Here is a 16,761-nt window from a genome sequence, read left to right as displayed (position 1 = left end):
CCTAGGGATAGTTTGACAAGGCTTCTGTACAATAAACGTGAAAAACACCCCTGACTCATCTCCTCTGTGACCTTTGGAAATAGTTAAGGGAGCTGATAGCGTCGGAAAATACTGGTTTGATGGATAGAAGACGGCGTGTAGGAAGCCCATGGTCAAACTCTCCCTTCCTATAGCTCTCCCTCCCTTCCCTCTAATCTAATTACAGGTAGAGATAATTACCTTCCCCCTCTTCTCCTCCTCTCCCTCCTCCTCCCTTTCCCTCTCCCTCCTTCCCCTTCTCCTCCTCCTTTCCCCTCATTCACCTCCTCCTGCTCTTCTTCTTCCTCCTCCTACCATTACTTCGGCTCCTCCTCCTCCCTTCTTCTTCCTCCTCCTCCTCCTCCCTCTCCTCCCTTTCCCTTCTCCTCCTCCTCCTGCTCTTCTTCTTCCTCCTCCTACTATTACTTCGGCTCCTCCTCCTCCTCCCTCTCCTCCCTTTCCCTTCTCCTCCTTCTGCTCTTTCCCCTTCGTCTTCGGCTCTTCCTCCTCCTCCTCCTTCCCCACATATATAAAAGACAGTCTTCTCCAGTTTACAGTCAGTCCTCCTCTTCCTTCCCTCCCTCCTCCTCCTCCTCCTCCTCCTCCAAAATGACTCTAAAACAGGTAAGGAGAGTGATTAAGCTGTTTACCTGATAGTGTATGTGATTTATGGACAGGTAAGTTACGTGACTGGTTAAGAGAGGTAAGATAGTGAAGTTAAGTAATATTGGGGATAGTAAAGATGGTATAAGTAAGTAAGATAGCAATAGGAAGAGATAAAGTAATACCTGTGTTTGTATATGTGATTCGTTAATAAAGATAAGATAGTGCAGTAAAAAGATAGTAGTGATAAAGATAGTAAAGAGTAAATTTATAGTAGTAATGTAATAGTAAAGTTATTGATCCACCTGTGTTTGTTTACGTGATTAAGACAGGCAAGATAGTCAAGGAAAAAGATGGTAATTGTAAAGATTGTAAAGTAAGATTAAGATTATAGTAGGAAAGTAGGAGTAAAATTAAAAGTGAAAAGTGATTCGTTAATAAAGATAAGATAGTGCAGTAATAAGATAGTCGTAATAAAGATAGTAAAGTAAAAAGATAGTAATAGTAAAGATAGTAAAGTAAAGTAAGATTATAGTAGGAAAGTAAGAGTAAAATGAAGAGTGAAAAGTGATTCGTTAATAAAGATAAGATAGTGCAGTAATAAGATAGTCGTAATAAAGACAGTAAAGTAAAAAGATAGTAATATTAAAGATAGTTAAAGAAAGTAAGATTAAAATTATAGTAGGAAAGTAAGAGTAAAATGGTTGATCTACCTGTGTTTGTATATGTGATTCGTTAATAAAGATAAGATAGTGCAGTAAAAAGATAGTCATAATAAAGATAGTAAAGAGTAAATTTATAGTAGTAATGTAATAGTAAAGTGATTGATCCACCTGTGTTTGTTTACGTGATTAAGACAGGCAAGATAGTCAAGGAAAAAGATACTAATGGTAAAGATTGTAAAGTAAGATTAAGATTGTAGTAGGAAAGTAGGAGTAAAATGAAAAGTGAAAAGTGATTCGTTAATAAAGATAAGATAGTGCAGTAATAAGATAGTCGTAATAAAGATAGTAAAGTAAAAAGATAGTAATATTAAAGATAGTTAGAGAAAGTAAGATTAAAATTATAGTAGGAAAGTAAGAGTAAAATGGTTGATCTACCTGTGTTAGTATATGTGATTCGTTAATAAAGATAAGATAGTGCAGTAAAAAGATAGTCATAATAAAGATAGTAAAGAGTAAATTTATAGTAGTAATGTAATAGTAAAGTGATTGATCCACCTGTGTTTGTTTACGTGATTAAGACAGGCAAGATAGTCAAGGAAAAAGATACTAATGGTAAAGATTGTAAAGTAAGATTAAGATTGTAGTAGGAAAGTAAGAGTAAAATGAAAAGTGAAAAGTGATTCGTTAATAAAGATAAGATAGTGCAGTAATAAGATAGTCGTAATAAAGATAGTAAAGTAAAAAGATAGTAATATTAAAGATAGTTAAAGAAAGTAAGATTAAAATTATAGTAGGAAAGTAGGAGTAAAATGACTGATCTACCTGATTCGTTAATAAAGATAAGATAGTGTAGTAATAAGATATTCGTAATAAAGATAGTCAAGTAAAAAGATAGCAACAGTAAAGATAGTAAAGTAAAGTAAGATTAAAATTGGAAGGTAAGAGTCAAATGATTGATCTACCTGATTCGTTAATAAAGATAAGATAGTGTAGTAATAAGATAGTCGTAATAAAGATAGTCAAGTAAAAAGATAGTAATAGTAAAGATAGTGAAGTAAGATTAAGATTATAGTAGGAAAGTTAGAGTAAAATGATTGATCTACCTGTGTTTATTTAAGTGATTTGTTAAGACAGGTAAGATCCTTATAGTAAGTAAAAAGATAATATTTGTAAAGATAATATAAGTAAATGATAATAAAGTAACATAAAATAATATCGTAATAGCAATAGTAAGTTGAATTGTCTACCTCTGTTTATATAAGTGATTCGTTAAGACAGGTAAGATCCTATTAGTAAGCAAAAAGATAATATTTGTAAAGATAATATAAGTAAATGATAATAAAGTAACATAAAATAATATCGTAATAGCAATAGTAAGTTGAACTGTCTACCTCTGTTTATATAAGTGATTAATTAAGACAGGTAAGATCCTAATAGTAAGCAAAAAGATAATATTTGTAAAGATAATAAAAGTGAAGGCTAATAGAGTAACAAATAATATAGTAATAGTAAATAGTAAGTTGAATTGTCTACGTGTATTTGTATGGGAGTGTTAGATTGTTCATGTTTATTTGTTGGTTAAATGTTTATTCTATTTTCTTATTGAAGTCTCGTATTCACAGATTAATATAAGGAGAGAAAATTTTGTCCGTTCATACATAGAAAAAAATATATATCTGACCTTTTTTTTCGTAGGCTATACTTAGAATATTGATAAAAAGTTTCTTGTCTTTCTTTCTACAACTTTTCCTTCCTTCCATCCTGCCTCCTCCTCCTCCTCCTCCTCTATCACTGCTACTACTACTGCTACCACTACAACTACTACTATTTTTTCTCTCACTTCTCACTCCTTCCTACCTCCCTCCTCTTCTCCCTTCCTTTCCCAACTACTACTACTACTACTACGGGCCTCCATCTATTAGAGTTGCGTTGTGAGCGGTATATTTTCTCATATCCTTTCACAAAGCAATTCATTGGCCCCACCCCGCCAATGACTGTGGCCGACAACCATCTTTATTTAATATTACAAACTTTACTAAACATTTTATTTTTAAGCTAACAGAGCTTGTGGTTGATACGACTATCAACCACCGTCGCCTCAAAGTCCAGGTCAGCAATGCGGGTGGTTTTGGGTGCAGGTGACCTGGTTCCTCTCAGGCAGACCAAGGCTGACCTCAGGAGGGAGAAGGACAGCCTGCATCTCATCCAGGCGACCACACTGCTTCTTGGCTGTTGTTTCTTACTACTACTACTACTACTACTACTACTACTACTACTACTACTACCTAATACTACCACTTTTTTTCTCTCACTTTCCCTTCCTTCCTACCTCCCTCCTTCCCTCCTCTTCCCCCTTCCTTTCCCTACTACTACTACTACTACTACTACTACTACTACTACTACTACTACTACTACTACTACTACTACTACTACCTAATACTACCACTTTTTTTCTCTCACTTTCCCTTCCTTCCTACCTCCCTCCTTCCCTCCTCTTCCCCCTTCCTTTCCCTACTACTACTACTACTACTACTACTACTACTACTACTACCAAATACTACCACTTTTTTTCTCTCACTTTCCCTTCCTTCCTACCTCCCTCCTTCCCTCCTCTTCCCCCTTCCTTTCCCTACTACTACTACTACTACTACTACTACTACTACTACTACTACTACTACCTAATACTACCACTTTTTTTCTCTCACTTTCCCTTCCTTCTTACCTCCCTCCTTCCCTCCTCTTCCCCCTTCCTTTCCCTACTACTACTACTACTACTACTACTACTACTACTACTACTACTACTACTACTACTACCTAATACTACCACTTTTTTTCTCTCACTTTCCCTTCCTTCCTACCTCCCTCCTTCCCTCCTCTTCCCCCTTCCTTTCCCTACTACTACTACTACTACTACTACTACTACTACTACTACTACTACCAAATACTACCACTTTTTTTCTCTCACTTTCCCTTCCTTCCTACCTCCCTCCTTCCCTCCTCTTCCCCCTTCCTTTCCCTACTACTACTACTGCTACTACTACTACTATTACTTCTACAGGTGTTAGTCTTCGTGGCAGTAGCAGGTGCACTGGAAGGGGTGCGGGGTGACTACTCCTACCCGCCCCCCAACCCCCACTACGGCCCCCCACCCCTCCATTACCACCAGCATCACCACCCCTCTCCCGCATACGGACCCAACCCCCCTCCCTATGCCCCCCACCCTCACCCCCCTTCCTATGGTTCACCCCCTCACCCCCCACCCACATATGCCCCCAAACCTCACCTCACCACGTATGCCCCCCCAGTTTCCTCCACCTATGCCCCCTCTCCTTCCACTCTTCCTCCTCCTCCTCCTCCTAGTTATTCTCCCTCCCATCCCTCCCCCTCCTATCATCCTCATCATCCCCCCTCTTATAAGGTACGTATGATAATAATAATAATGATAATGATAATAATAATAATAATGGGATATGCTAATGGATAGATATTGTGTTTGTTTGTAATTGTAATTGTCTGTCTGTCTTTTCTTATTTTTCTTTTTCCTTCCTTCCACTTTTTTCCTACCCTTCCCTCTCTCCCTCTTCTTTTTTACATTTATATTCCTCTTTCTTCCTTTCTCTTCTCTTCCTTTTTACTTCTCCTTTCCTAAATTTATTCTTCCTTCAATCATTTTCCCTTATCGTTCCTTCCCTTCCCTCTATCCTTCCTTCTCAATTCACTCCATCCCACTCTTCCTCCTCCTTCTCTTCCATTCTTACTTCGAACCCATGCACTCCTCCTCCTCCTCCTCCACCCGCAGAAGGGGATGCCGTACGCCTTCAGCTACTCCGTGAAGGACGACTACAGCGGCAACGACTTCGGCCACAGCGCCGCCTCGGACGGGGACAACACCGAGGGGGAGTACCGCGTGCTGCTGCCCGACGGCCGGACCCAGGTGGTGACCTACAAGGCGGACCACTACCAGGGCTACACGGCGGAGGTGAGAGAGAGAGAGAGAGAGAGAGAGAGAGAGAGAGGAACATGCTGAGTGAAAGAGTAAGAGTGAGAGGGGAAAATAAAATTTGGTGCATACGCAATTGCGGCGCGTGGCCGCGGTGCTTAATTCCGAGCCGTTGGCCCTTTGAGGCTGTGGTGGGTAAGAATCCATGCATCACCCCGGGACACAGGCCCAGGGTGAAATCCGGGATTGTTAATTTTGGCAGATTTCTGGGGGGGTGGGGGGGACTAGAGGGCATCACAGGCTCATGAGGTGAGGGGGGGGAGGTGAGCGAAGCGACCACGAGCAGTTTGGGGAATTTATTGAAAATTAGGCACTCATAGGGGCATTTTGAGGCCGATATAGAAAACACTGGGGGGCTGCAGCCCCCCTTGCTCCCCTAAATTACAGCCCTGCGTTGCCTGCAGGTTACGCTGCCTACTAGACCACAGAGGCCCTCAGAAATACCGGCCTGTGTCAGCCCTGGCGGCCACGTGCGCGCGGCCAACGTACAGTGTTGTCAGCGATGACTGTTCTTGTTACTGACCTTTCCTCCCTCCACGTCATGTCATGCAGTACACGCTGTAGACTGATGCTGTGTACCGCTCCTCCTTCCTGTGTGTTTGTGCACTGCCTGTCCTCGTCCAGACCAAGATCTAAATAAATATTTAGATCTAAATATCTAAATAAATATTTAGACCTTGGTCCAGCCGTGTCGAGCCTCGCCTCCCGCCAAGTCAACAAACCCAAGACAAACTAACTCCGTATTGCAAGGTGTTATTTATCCATACATCATTACATTTAAAAGTCACTTTTAAGCGATTTCCAGAGCTTTTTAGCGCATTTTGGCGTTTAATGAATTATTCATGAAGGCTAATAGTTTTGTGAACCAACGTAACTATAGAAAAAAAATAAAGAATTGCAATGAATGATTCTCAGACGCCTCCGCCTCTCACATCAACGAGCTCCAAAGGCCACAACGGCGATCACTCGGGTTCTCAGGAGTGTTTTTTAGGTTCACGGTACAGAAGAAGGGACACACTACCTGTGACTACCACCAGGGTCATTAAACTACCCCTGGAAATGCCCACAACTCCTAGGAAAGTCTTGCCAAATAAATATGTATGCTTGGAGCTCACTGAAATGCTAAGAATGGCACACAGGCAACGCTAACACCCCGACTACTGTTTTGTTCACACTTGTTACTGTTGCACCTGTCACCTGTCCCTCTCCACACAGGTGCGCTACGAGGGGGAGGCCAAGTATGCTCACCCCCACCCGGCCCCTCACAAGCCATATGCCCCCCACCACCCAGTCCCGGCCCCGTACAAGCCCAATGCCCCGTACCACCTAACCCCAGCCCCGTACAAGCCCAATGTCCCGTACCACCTAACCCCAGCCCCGTACAAGCCCAATGTCCCGTACCACCCTGCCCCGGCCCCGTACAAGCCCTATGGCCCCCACAAGCCCCATGGCCCGTATCACCCAGCCCCGGAACCCTACCATCCGGCCCCCTACAAGCCCCATGGCCCCCACAAGCCCTATGACCCCTACCACCCTACCCCAGCCCCCTACCACCCTACCCCAACCCCCTATCAGCCCCTGTATGTTGACCCAGATGCCTAGACCCCAGCCCCTACAAGCCTACCCCAGTGCCTGTGTGTAGACCCTTATGGCTACACCTCAGCCCCCTATAAGCCTACCTCAGCCCCTGTATGTAGACCCTCATGCCTAGACCCCAGCCCCTATGCAGTCCCTCATGCCTAGACCCCAGACCCTACAAGCCCCATGGTCCCTGCAAGCCTACCCCAGTCCCTGTATGTAGACCCCAGCCCCCTACAAGTCTACCTCAGCCCTTGAATGTTAACCTTCATGCCTAGACCCTAGCCCCGACAAGCCTACCCCAGCTCCAGTATGTAGACCCTCATACCTAGACCCCAGCCCCTATGTAGACCCTCATGCCTAGACCCCAGCCCCATACAAGCCCCACGGTCCCTACAAGCCAACCTCAGCCCCTGTATGTAGACCCTCATGCCTACACCCCAGCCCCCTACAAGCCTACCCCAGCCCCTGTATGTAGACCCCAGCCCCTGTATGTTGAGCCTAGCCCCCAGCCCTTACTCTCTAACACACTGGCATGGCGGAATGTAATTATTTTTTTTACTTGCTACATATTTATTCAGTTTTTAATGGTACTGCATGATTTAATTTTTTTACACTATATATTTTACTTATTGGTCAAATGGTAATGGAATCTGTGGGGTATTTGTGTATATTTTGTATAGCTTCATATAGAAAAATCGTTAAGTTCTATTTGATATGTTTATAAGTGTTTCACATATATTCGTTCTGTACAGCAGCCAAGGATAGTGTACTGTACAATCTGTATAATATGAGTCGTTTTTATTCTGTACAGCACCACCTAAGAATATGGTAATTAATTTTATATAAGAATTGTATGATGTTCAGAATCTATAGAATGTAATATATTCTGTACAAAACCATCAAATAGTTTAATCTCATCTCAGGTATTTAATTTATATATAGATGTACGCTTTGTATATACACAGGCCTTTATATTTACTCTGTACTGGCATATAAAGAATTATCTGTGATCCCTTACTTTCATAACCTCCACAATGATCACTATTACAGACACAGCAAATATATGGAGTGATATTTTTTTAGTATAGTATAAACATTGCATTTCATCATCAGTTAATTCATCTGCTGCAATTGGCATGGATTTGGCCTTCACTAGTAGCCTGGTAACATACACTCCCAGGTCTTTCTCTGCCTCTGTGGTGGATGGTGGAGTGTTATCCATGTGGTATTGGTGTGCTGGATATCCCTTCACTGGTAGCCTGGTAACATACACTCCCAGGTCTTTCTCTGCCTCTGTGGTGGATAGTGGAGTGTTTCCCATGTGGTATTGGTGTGCTGGATATCCCTTCACTGGTAGCCTGGTAACATACACTCCCAGGTCTTTCTCTGCCTCTGTGGTGGATAATGGAGTGTTTCCCATGTGGTATTGGTGTGCTGGATATCCCTTCACTGGTAGCCTGACATATAGTCCCAGGTCCCTCTCTGCCTCTGTGGTGGATAGTGGAGTGTTTCCTATGTGGTACTGGTGTGCTGGATATTCCCTCCCAAGGTGCAGGACTTAAACATTTTTCTTCATTTAATTGTAGCAGCCACTTTTTGTCCCACTCCTGAAGCTTTGTGAGGTCTTCTTGTAGGAAATCCATAGTCAAGGGGTTAACTATTTTCCACTAAATGGCAGCACAGGGTTAGGGATGCCATCAATGGAGCCTTAAGTGCAGAAAACGCATCTTCTAACAGCAACAAATTATTCTTCATAGCTCGTACACTTAGTAGTTAGGAAGGGAATAAGGAAAGGAAGAAGTGAAATAAAAGAGAAAAGAGTTAGGAAGAAAATAAGTGCAGAAAATGCATCTTCTAACAGTGACAAATTATTCTTCATGGTTCATACACTTAGTAGTTAGGAAGGGAATAAGGAAAGGAAGAAGTGAGGTAAAAGAGAAAAGAGTTAGGAAGAAAATAAGGAAAGGAAGTGAGGTAAGAGAGAAAATTCATCGTCAAATCACAACAACCTCAATAACACTTCCTCCATTACGACACATTATTAGTAGTATCATTAATATAAGAGACAGATCAGCTAGATGGCGAAGGAGTGCAGACCCCTTCCGCGCCACCAAACACCCGCGAAAGATCAAGGCAGTAAAAGACCAGGCGTATTTTTCATTTTTTTTTATTTTCCTGTGGTTTGTGGACCGCTGGGTACATACAATACATACCTGGAGGTCGTTTTTTCATAATAACTTACAAATTACGCGGCCGCCAGGATCTACTATTGTGTCATCGTCGCGTTTCTCTTTCACGTCCCCCAAAAAATCAGTCACGCGCTCTCTCTCTTACGCCCTTCCCTAATAACCCTTTGGCGGCCGGTCAGTGGCGACAACTCATTGCAAATCATTATGAGGAGGGGAGAAAAGTAGGCTATGTGAGTGTGTGTGTGTGTGTGTGTCGACGTACGTGTGTGAATGTATGTGTACCTTATGCGATTTTACATAGCTCTTGTGTATATGTGTGTGTGTTTGTGTGTACGTTTTTTGCATGCTGGGTAATCTATATCAATGCCAACTGTAAACGGAAGGAAAGAAACATACGTACTCTACACGGTACCAAGTGTGTGGTGAGACGGAAGCAAGGCGGGGCAGGGATAGTGTACGGAAGAAGACGACAATGGTAATAATAATAATGATATTTTGTAATAGCAAGGAATTACGTACCCAAAACAAAACGAAACAAAAAATAGATAATAATGAGTTTTAATAGCAAGGAATTATGTAACCCCAAAACAAAAAGCAATAAAATGATGATAATAATGATAGTTGTAATAATCGCAATGTCCCAGAAACAAAACAAAAATAAAGATAATGAAAATAATGATGGTTGTAATAGTAACTGCATTCATTGTCAGTTAACTAAAGTACCCAAAACAAAACAAGAAAATAAAGATGAGGGTAATAATAGTAAAGTCTGTCTCCACAAACAATATAAAATGACATAGTAGTAGTATCATAGTTCATCATTCTGCAGTAGTCCACATATGCACATTATAATAATAATAAAAACGCGATTTGGTGTGACTGAGTGAGAGAAAAAAATATATTATTGGTTCATTAAACTCTAAGTGTCAAAATAGTTTAAAATGTCACGTGTGAGGTCTGGCTCGGCAGCGGCGGCAGCAGCAGCAGCAGCAGCAATATGACACAATCAGGTCACCAGCGACAACAACCACCACCACCGTTGCTGCCGCTGCTGCTGTTGTTCCTGCTGCCGCCAGAAGCGTTGCCAACACAAAGACTAACCAACGAACTGACTAACTAACCAGCTAATGGAAGGAAGTAATGGAGACGAGAGAATCGGAAGCTTACGGAGGATAATGAAAGAGATGAGAGAAAATAAACAGCTTGCAGAAGAAAAACAGAGATGAAACGGAGGAAATTGAAAGCTTAGACAAAATGAGGACGAGGAAGAGAAATTTGAAAGCTTACAGAAAAAAAAATTACAAGAAAAAATTGTAAGAGAAAATCGAAAGCTTCCAGAAATAATGAAAAGATGAGAAAGAGAGAAAATGAGAAGCCTCCAGAAATAATAAAGAGATGAGAGAGGGAGAGAATCAAAATCTTACAGAAGAAAACAGAAGACGAGGGAGAGAAAGAGAAGGCTAATAGAAAGCACTAAACATAGTCTTGACGAACGCAATACGCCGAAGCAAATCCGCTACTCCCCAGGTTGACCCTAAAGGACTGTCCTGCTACGCCTGAACTCTAGTGTTCCCTGTGCCGAGGCCCCGACCGATGGACCGACTGGCAATGGCAAAACGAGCGGGCCAGTCCACACCTCATGTTACCCCGGAGTGACAGACAGCGGGGCAGGGGCGGGGGGTCAGGTCGAGGCGCTCACGCCAGACTGGACAAGCGACAGCAAAAGCCAGACACAGATAGACAGAGACAGACGGACAGACATGTTGTTGTGGAGGTGTTGTATTGGTGGTGGTGGCAGCGGTGGTGGTGGTGGTGGTGGTCCTGTTTCTACGGCGATGGGACATTTGTACACGGATCTAACACAGCCACTAGCTAAGGGGGGGGGGCTGCCTCCCTCCTTGCTGCGCCGGGGCCCTACCTACCTACCTGTTTATACAAGAACATTGGTAAATGCTTATAAGCGATTAAATACCGTGGCTATTTACACACTCAAATATAATGTTATATGGATGCGAGTCAGACTCTCCACAATACAAAGACAGGTTAACCAATACTTTAGTAGCATCACAGTTTGCAGCGCGGGCGACTGCAAGCCTCGTTACCTCATCGCGTGGTTCACATCGTGGCGCTACATCATCATCATCATCAGTACGGGTGTGACAAGACCTTAACAACAGGCATCTGAAGGCTGATTGATTGACGGGATCTAAGCTTTACCTCCTACGGGATAGAATATATAATAAAAATACTTTGAGCCACCTCCCCTTTGCTCCCACCAGGGCTATGTGATCAATATAAATATTATATGATACCTACAATAGTTTAGCAACTGAACTTTGTCTAACAGCTTTATACTCCTCTAAGTCAGGCCCGGGAGGCTGCCCCGCGCCCCATCCGCACCCCTGGCCCCCGCCGCTCATTAGGGGGTGGGGGAGGGGCGGGGAGGGGGAGGGACGGCCTGCCCAGACGCCGCCTCTACTTGCGTTTCTATTTCTTCTTGTTTTTCTGATTTGCGGCTCCTCTTGGGGGGGTGACGGGCCGGCCGGTGTTGAGGCCGCCGTACGGGAACTTCTTCTTGTCCGCAGGCTGTGGGGGGGAGGGAGGAAGAACGGAGAGGTTAATTTGGGCTTCCTCAGGGATAGTAGGTTGGGGCATGTCAGTTTACCATCTGCCTCCCTGACTTCAAGTATACAGAATAACATATGCATTTTTCTCATCCTTCTTTTATTCCTACTTTCTTTCACATTTTAATATTCCTCTTCTTAACCTGGAACACAAAAATTCCTTCCTTTATATATTTCCTCTATCAACACTTCTCAGCCATCAATCTCCATTTCTTGGCTGCTCAGAAGCAGCCATCTCTTTCCTGCTTCTTTCTCTCCGAATGATTCTGACCCTCTGTTTTGGAAAGCTTCTCCTGTACACTATTTGCAGTAGCAGTGACAGGGGGATGCTTTGCTTCCTCTTTTTTTGCTATAAGGCCTTGAGCTCTGTCTGCCTATCTGTTACTTCTCCATCCCAGCATCTTTTTCCCTGTTACTTCTCCATCTCAGCATCGTTTTCCCTCTGTTGCCCCTTGTCAGCCTATCATCTATTACCTCTACATCCCAGCATCTCTATCTCCCCTCATCATCCTACCTATGTCACTCTTTACCTCTCTCTCTCTCTCTGCTGTCTCTACTTCCAAGCACCTCTCTATCCTTCAATCTATTTCTCTATCCTAGCATCTCCTTCCCTCTCTCTTCCACGTGTCACACCCTACCTATCAGTTACCTCTACATCCAACCATCTCTTCCTCTCTCTCCCCATGTCACCTACCTTAAGTATCTGGAAGGAGCACATGAGGGTCTCGTCCACAGACATCATGGCCCCGGCATTGTCAAACTCCCCGCAGTAGTTGGGCGCGGAGAACAGGGTCACCAACTGCCTCTTGGCGAAGAACTCGTAACCATCCTCCACAACCTGAAGAAGGGGAAGAAGGGTTGTTAGTGCTGGGTGTGGGTGGTGAAGGGAGGATGGGAAGGGAAGGTGTGTGCGTGTGTGTGTAAAAGCGATGGGAAGTGATGGTGGTGATGGGAAGGGGTGGAGTGTGAAGAGATGAAGAAGGGAAGGGGTGTGGCTGGTGAAGTGATGTTGGGAAGTGATAATGTGGCAAAGGTGATGTGATGTGATGTGATGTGATGTGATGTGTGTGTGTGTGTGTGTGTGTGTGTGTGTGTGTGTGTAATGTAAAAAAAGGGGCGCTCACTCATGTTCCAGGCTACGATCTTTGCTTATGGTGAAACACTGGATATATTTAACAATGAAAGACTGTCCAAAGGCTAAACAAATACTCAACCCTCACTTTCCTGGACTAACAATGGGAGGCAACTATCTCGGAACCACAACAGTCCAGGAATCGGAAATTGTAACACTCATTCACGTTTTAGACTATATTTGGTTTATGGTGAGACTGGATATATTTTACAATGAAAGATGGACTAGCAATGGGAGGCAACTATCTAGGAACCGCAACAGTCCAGGAATCCGATATCGTGACACTCATTCATATTTTAGACTATGATCTTTGCTTTACGGTTAGACTGGATATATTTAACAATGAAAGACTGTCCAAAAGCTAAACAAATACTCGATCTTCACTTTCCTGGACTAACAATGGGAGGCGACTATCTATGAACCAGGAGTCGGAAATTCAAATACTGATTCATATTTTAGACTACGATATTTGCTTATGGTGAGACTGGATATATTTTACAATGAAAGACTGTCCAGGAGATAAACAAATACTTGCTCATCATTTCCCTGGACTAACAATGGGAGGCGACTATCTAGGAACCAGGAGTCGGAAATTCAAACACTGATTCATATTGTAGACTACGATATTTGCTTATGGTGAGACTGGATATATTTTACAATGAAAGAGCGTCCAGGAAATAAACAAATAATCGCTCATCATTTCCCTGGACTAACAATGGGAGACAACTATCTATGAACCAGGAGTCGGAAATTCAAACACTGATTCATATTGTAGACTACGATATTTGCTTATGGTGAGACTGGATATATTTTACAATGAAAGACTGTCCAGGAGATAAACAAATACTTGCTCATCATTTCCCTGGACTAACAATGGGAGGCAACTATCTAGGAACCACAACAGTCCAGGAATCAGAAATCGCTACAGTCTGGGGGCCACCGATCATTCCCAGTGAACTTAGATTTGCTCGAAAGAAATATCGGATTAAAATGTCATTTGTTATGAATTTGAGGTCAGAGGATATTTCTTTCAACAATCATGCACTAAACAATATATCTAGGGCACTCCCAGGGGGTCTTTCTATCTTATCAGTTGCAGCTCAGAATCTAAACTTCAAGAATAGTCAGTGCTTCCTTGATAACATAGATAAGCTAGCTATACTGATGCAAAGACTGAGACTGAGAAGAATGACTAAGATGATTCAGGGGTTAAGAAATTTGTCTTACGAGGAAAGAGTAAAACAATTAAACTTGCATTCTCTAGCAAGGCGAAGGGTGCGAGGTGCCTTGATCTAGGTTTATAAATAGACGAAGGGCTGTAATAAGGGGGATATTCATAAGGTTCTGATGGTGAGAGAACCGGGTAGGACACGTAGTAATGAGTTTAAACTGGATCAATTCAGATTCAACAGGGACATAGGCAAAAATTGATTTACTAACAGAGTGGTAGATGAGTGGAACAGGCCTGGCAGTCATGTGGTGAGTGCCAATACAACTGTCACATTCAAAAATAGATTACATGGAGAGTGATATTAGGTGGGGTTAGATTCACAGGAGCTGCCTTGTACAGTCCTACCGGCCTCTTGCAGACTCCTACGTTCTTATGTTCTGAAGACTTAACTAACAGGATACCATGGAAGTTACATATATTAATTTCTCTGCTAGCTTTTATGTCTCTTCTGCAATACTTACTTCCTCTGCTATGCCTCTCTCTCTCTCTCTCTTCTTTTCTTTCTCATTTCTCTATTTCTTTCTTTCCTTTCTCTCTCTCTCTCTCTCTCTCTCTCTCTCTCTCTCTCTCTTTCCCACCTCTCCCTGTGTTCATTCTTCCTACTGTCTCCTCCTCTTCCTCATCCTTCCCCCTCTCTCTATCCTTTCCTTCACCCACTGTCTTCCTTCATTCCTTCCTCCTCTCTCTACTTTCCTGTCATCTCCTTCTTTCTTTCTCTACTTCTATCATCTCCTTTCTCTCCCTTCCTTTACCCAGTTTCTTCCTGCATTCCTACTTCCTTTCTCCATCCCTATAACCACCTTCTTCAGCTATCTTTTCCTCCTCTCTCCTTCTTCTACTTCCCCCCATCACCTCCCCCCCTCTCTCCCTCCCCATCCCTTCTTTTACTCACACTCCTCGTACATTCTCTCTATTTCTCCCTCCATCCCCTTCTTTATTCTCTCTTTCTCCTTCCCTTCATCTCCCCGTCCCTGTGTCCACTCACCTGATGGGCACGGCAGATGAGGTCAAAGTCGTGTTTGTGGAGGAACTTTGCCACGACCTCTGCGCCGAAGGTGAAGGAGACGCCCCTGTCGTTCTCGCCCCAGCCCATCGTGTCCTGCGGGGGGAAGGAGAGAACGGTAATGGTTGAGGAGGAGGAATAGTGGAGGGGAGAAAGGAAAGGATGGTAATGCTTGGAGGAGGAGGCAATGGGGAAAGGAGGAGCAATGTACAAAGGAATATATAAAAATGAATGATGAAAAACAGGAAGAAAGGAAAGAGGATTTGTAATGGTAAAGGAGAAGGAAGAAAATAAAGAAGGAAACTATTAAAGGATGGTAGGTGATGGTGAAGGAAGAAGAGGGTAAAAACGGAGGTAGTGGTGGAGGACGAGGAGGAGAGAACGAAAGGAGAGAGCAAAAGTAATGAAAGCAAGTAATGGTGATGATGAAGGAAGAGGGGAAAAATAGGATGGATAGATAATAGATAAACACAGAAAGAAAAGTGATTTAGTTGAATAAAGATAAAAGTGGTATAGGAAAAAATAGAGGTGAAAATTGTCTTGTTAGCTAATTTATCTTGTGCCCAGGATACCGAAGGGACAAAAAGATAAATAAAATAAAGAAAACTGATGCAGAAAGAAGAGAATAGGCAAAATATATATCTCAGTGACTGACATATTTCACGTCGACAATGGGGGGGGGATACACATTAACAAGAAAGTAATGTGGGAAAAATAAAAACAAAACAAAGACAAAAAACAGCTGATATAAGGCAAAAAACTATGTCTCGGTAACTAATATATTTCACGTCGACAATAGACATGACAATAAAGATATGCAGATTAACAAGAAAAGTAAAGAAAGTGGCGTGAAAAATATGAAAACAAAAGAACAAAAAACAACTAATATCAGGCCAAAAAATGAGTCTCAGTAACTAATATATTTCATGTTGATGACAGACATAACAAAAAAGATAAAAGATAATATACAGATTAACAAGAAAGGAAAAGAAAGTGACGTGAAAAATATGAAAACAAAAGAACAAAAAACAACTGATATAAGGGAAAAAATGTCTCGGTAACTAATATATTTCACATTGATGATAGACATGACAAAAAAGATATACAATTAACAAGAAAGGTAAAGAAAGTGACGTGAAAAATATGAAACCAAAAGAACAAAAAACAATGTCTCGGTAACTAATACATTTCACACTGACAATAGACATGACAAAAAGATATACAGATTAACAAGAAAAGTAAAGAAAGTAACGTGAAAAATATGAAAACAAAAGAACAAAAAACAACTAATATCAGGCCAAAAAAGCTGTCTCCCAGTAGCTAATAAAAATACCTCACATCCTTAACACTAACAGGAAACAAAAACACAACCTTGATGCAAAGAATATGAATCACACATTAATTTAGCGGTGAGGCAAGAGAGACACATCAAGATAGAGGCTGATAAGTGACCTGTATGTGTGGCGTGACTGGTGGCTTCAACAGGAGACACACACACACACACACACACACACACACACACACACACACACACACACACACACACACGTCACAGATAGGGGAATGTCACAAGAGAGGGAGATAAAGAGTGATAGGTGGATAGGTAAGGAGGGGGATAGGTGTGTGTATGTGTGTGGGGAATCTACTTTGCATTGGTGAGTTTGTGCAATGATAGAAGAGAGAAAAAGAGATAGGGGAATGTCATGAGAGAGAGA

The 16,761-nt window shown here is 42.4% G+C and overlaps 2 protein-coding genes across 3 annotated transcripts in view; one reads left to right on the top strand and one right to left on the bottom strand.

Moving 5' to 3' along the window:
* Positions 1–590: 590 nt before the first annotated feature.
* LOC126986147 (uncharacterized) lies at positions 591–10,431 on the top strand. 2 transcript variants are annotated; one of them, XM_050842041.1, is made up of 4 exons: positions 591–642; positions 4,345–4,704; positions 5,086–5,265; positions 6,502–10,431. In XM_050842041.1, the coding sequence occupies exons 1-4, from the start codon at positions 628–630 to the stop codon at positions 6,886–6,888; spliced, it is 942 nt and encodes a 313-aa protein (XP_050697998.1). In that variant the 5' UTR covers positions 591–627; the 3' UTR covers positions 6,889–10,431. The 2 variants fall into 2 exon arrangements, with proteins under 2 accessions (XP_050697998.1, XP_050697999.1); XM_050842042.1 differs by lacking the exons at positions 591–642; positions 4,345–4,704 and having other exon boundaries at positions 4,720–5,265.
* The window catches only part of LOC126986146 (serine/threonine-protein phosphatase alpha-2 isoform), a 44,948-nt gene continuing 37,205 nt past the window's right edge, over positions 9,019–16,761 (bottom strand). The window contains exons 5-7 of the mRNA XM_050842040.1: positions 15,029–15,142; positions 12,375–12,518; positions 9,019–11,642 (exon numbers count right to left, since the gene is read on the bottom strand). Coding sequence (XP_050697997.1) covers positions 11,544–11,642; positions 12,375–12,518; positions 15,029–15,142 — 357 coding nt within the window. The 3' untranslated portion in view covers positions 9,019–11,543. The remainder of the gene's footprint in view (positions 11,643–12,374; positions 12,519–15,028; positions 15,143–16,761) is intronic.

The sequence above is a fragment of the Eriocheir sinensis genome, chromosome 61, assembly GCF_024679095.1.
Source record: "Eriocheir sinensis breed Jianghai 21 chromosome 61, ASM2467909v1, whole genome shotgun sequence".
Classification (NCBI taxonomy): Eukaryota; Metazoa; Arthropoda; class Malacostraca; order Decapoda; family Varunidae; genus Eriocheir; species Eriocheir sinensis.
This window is presented reverse-complemented; position numbering and strand designations above follow the sequence as displayed.

Coding starts and splice junctions, on each gene's coding strand:
- LOC126986147 (XM_050842041.1), top strand. Junction 4,705..5,085: donor ATCATCCCCCCTCTTATAAG/GTACGTATGATA, acceptor CTCCACCCGCAG/AAGGGGATGCCGTACGCCTT. Junction 5,266..6,501: donor ACCAGGGCTACACGGCGGAG/GTGAGAGAGAGA, acceptor CTCTCCACACAG/GTGCGCTACGAGGGGGAGGC.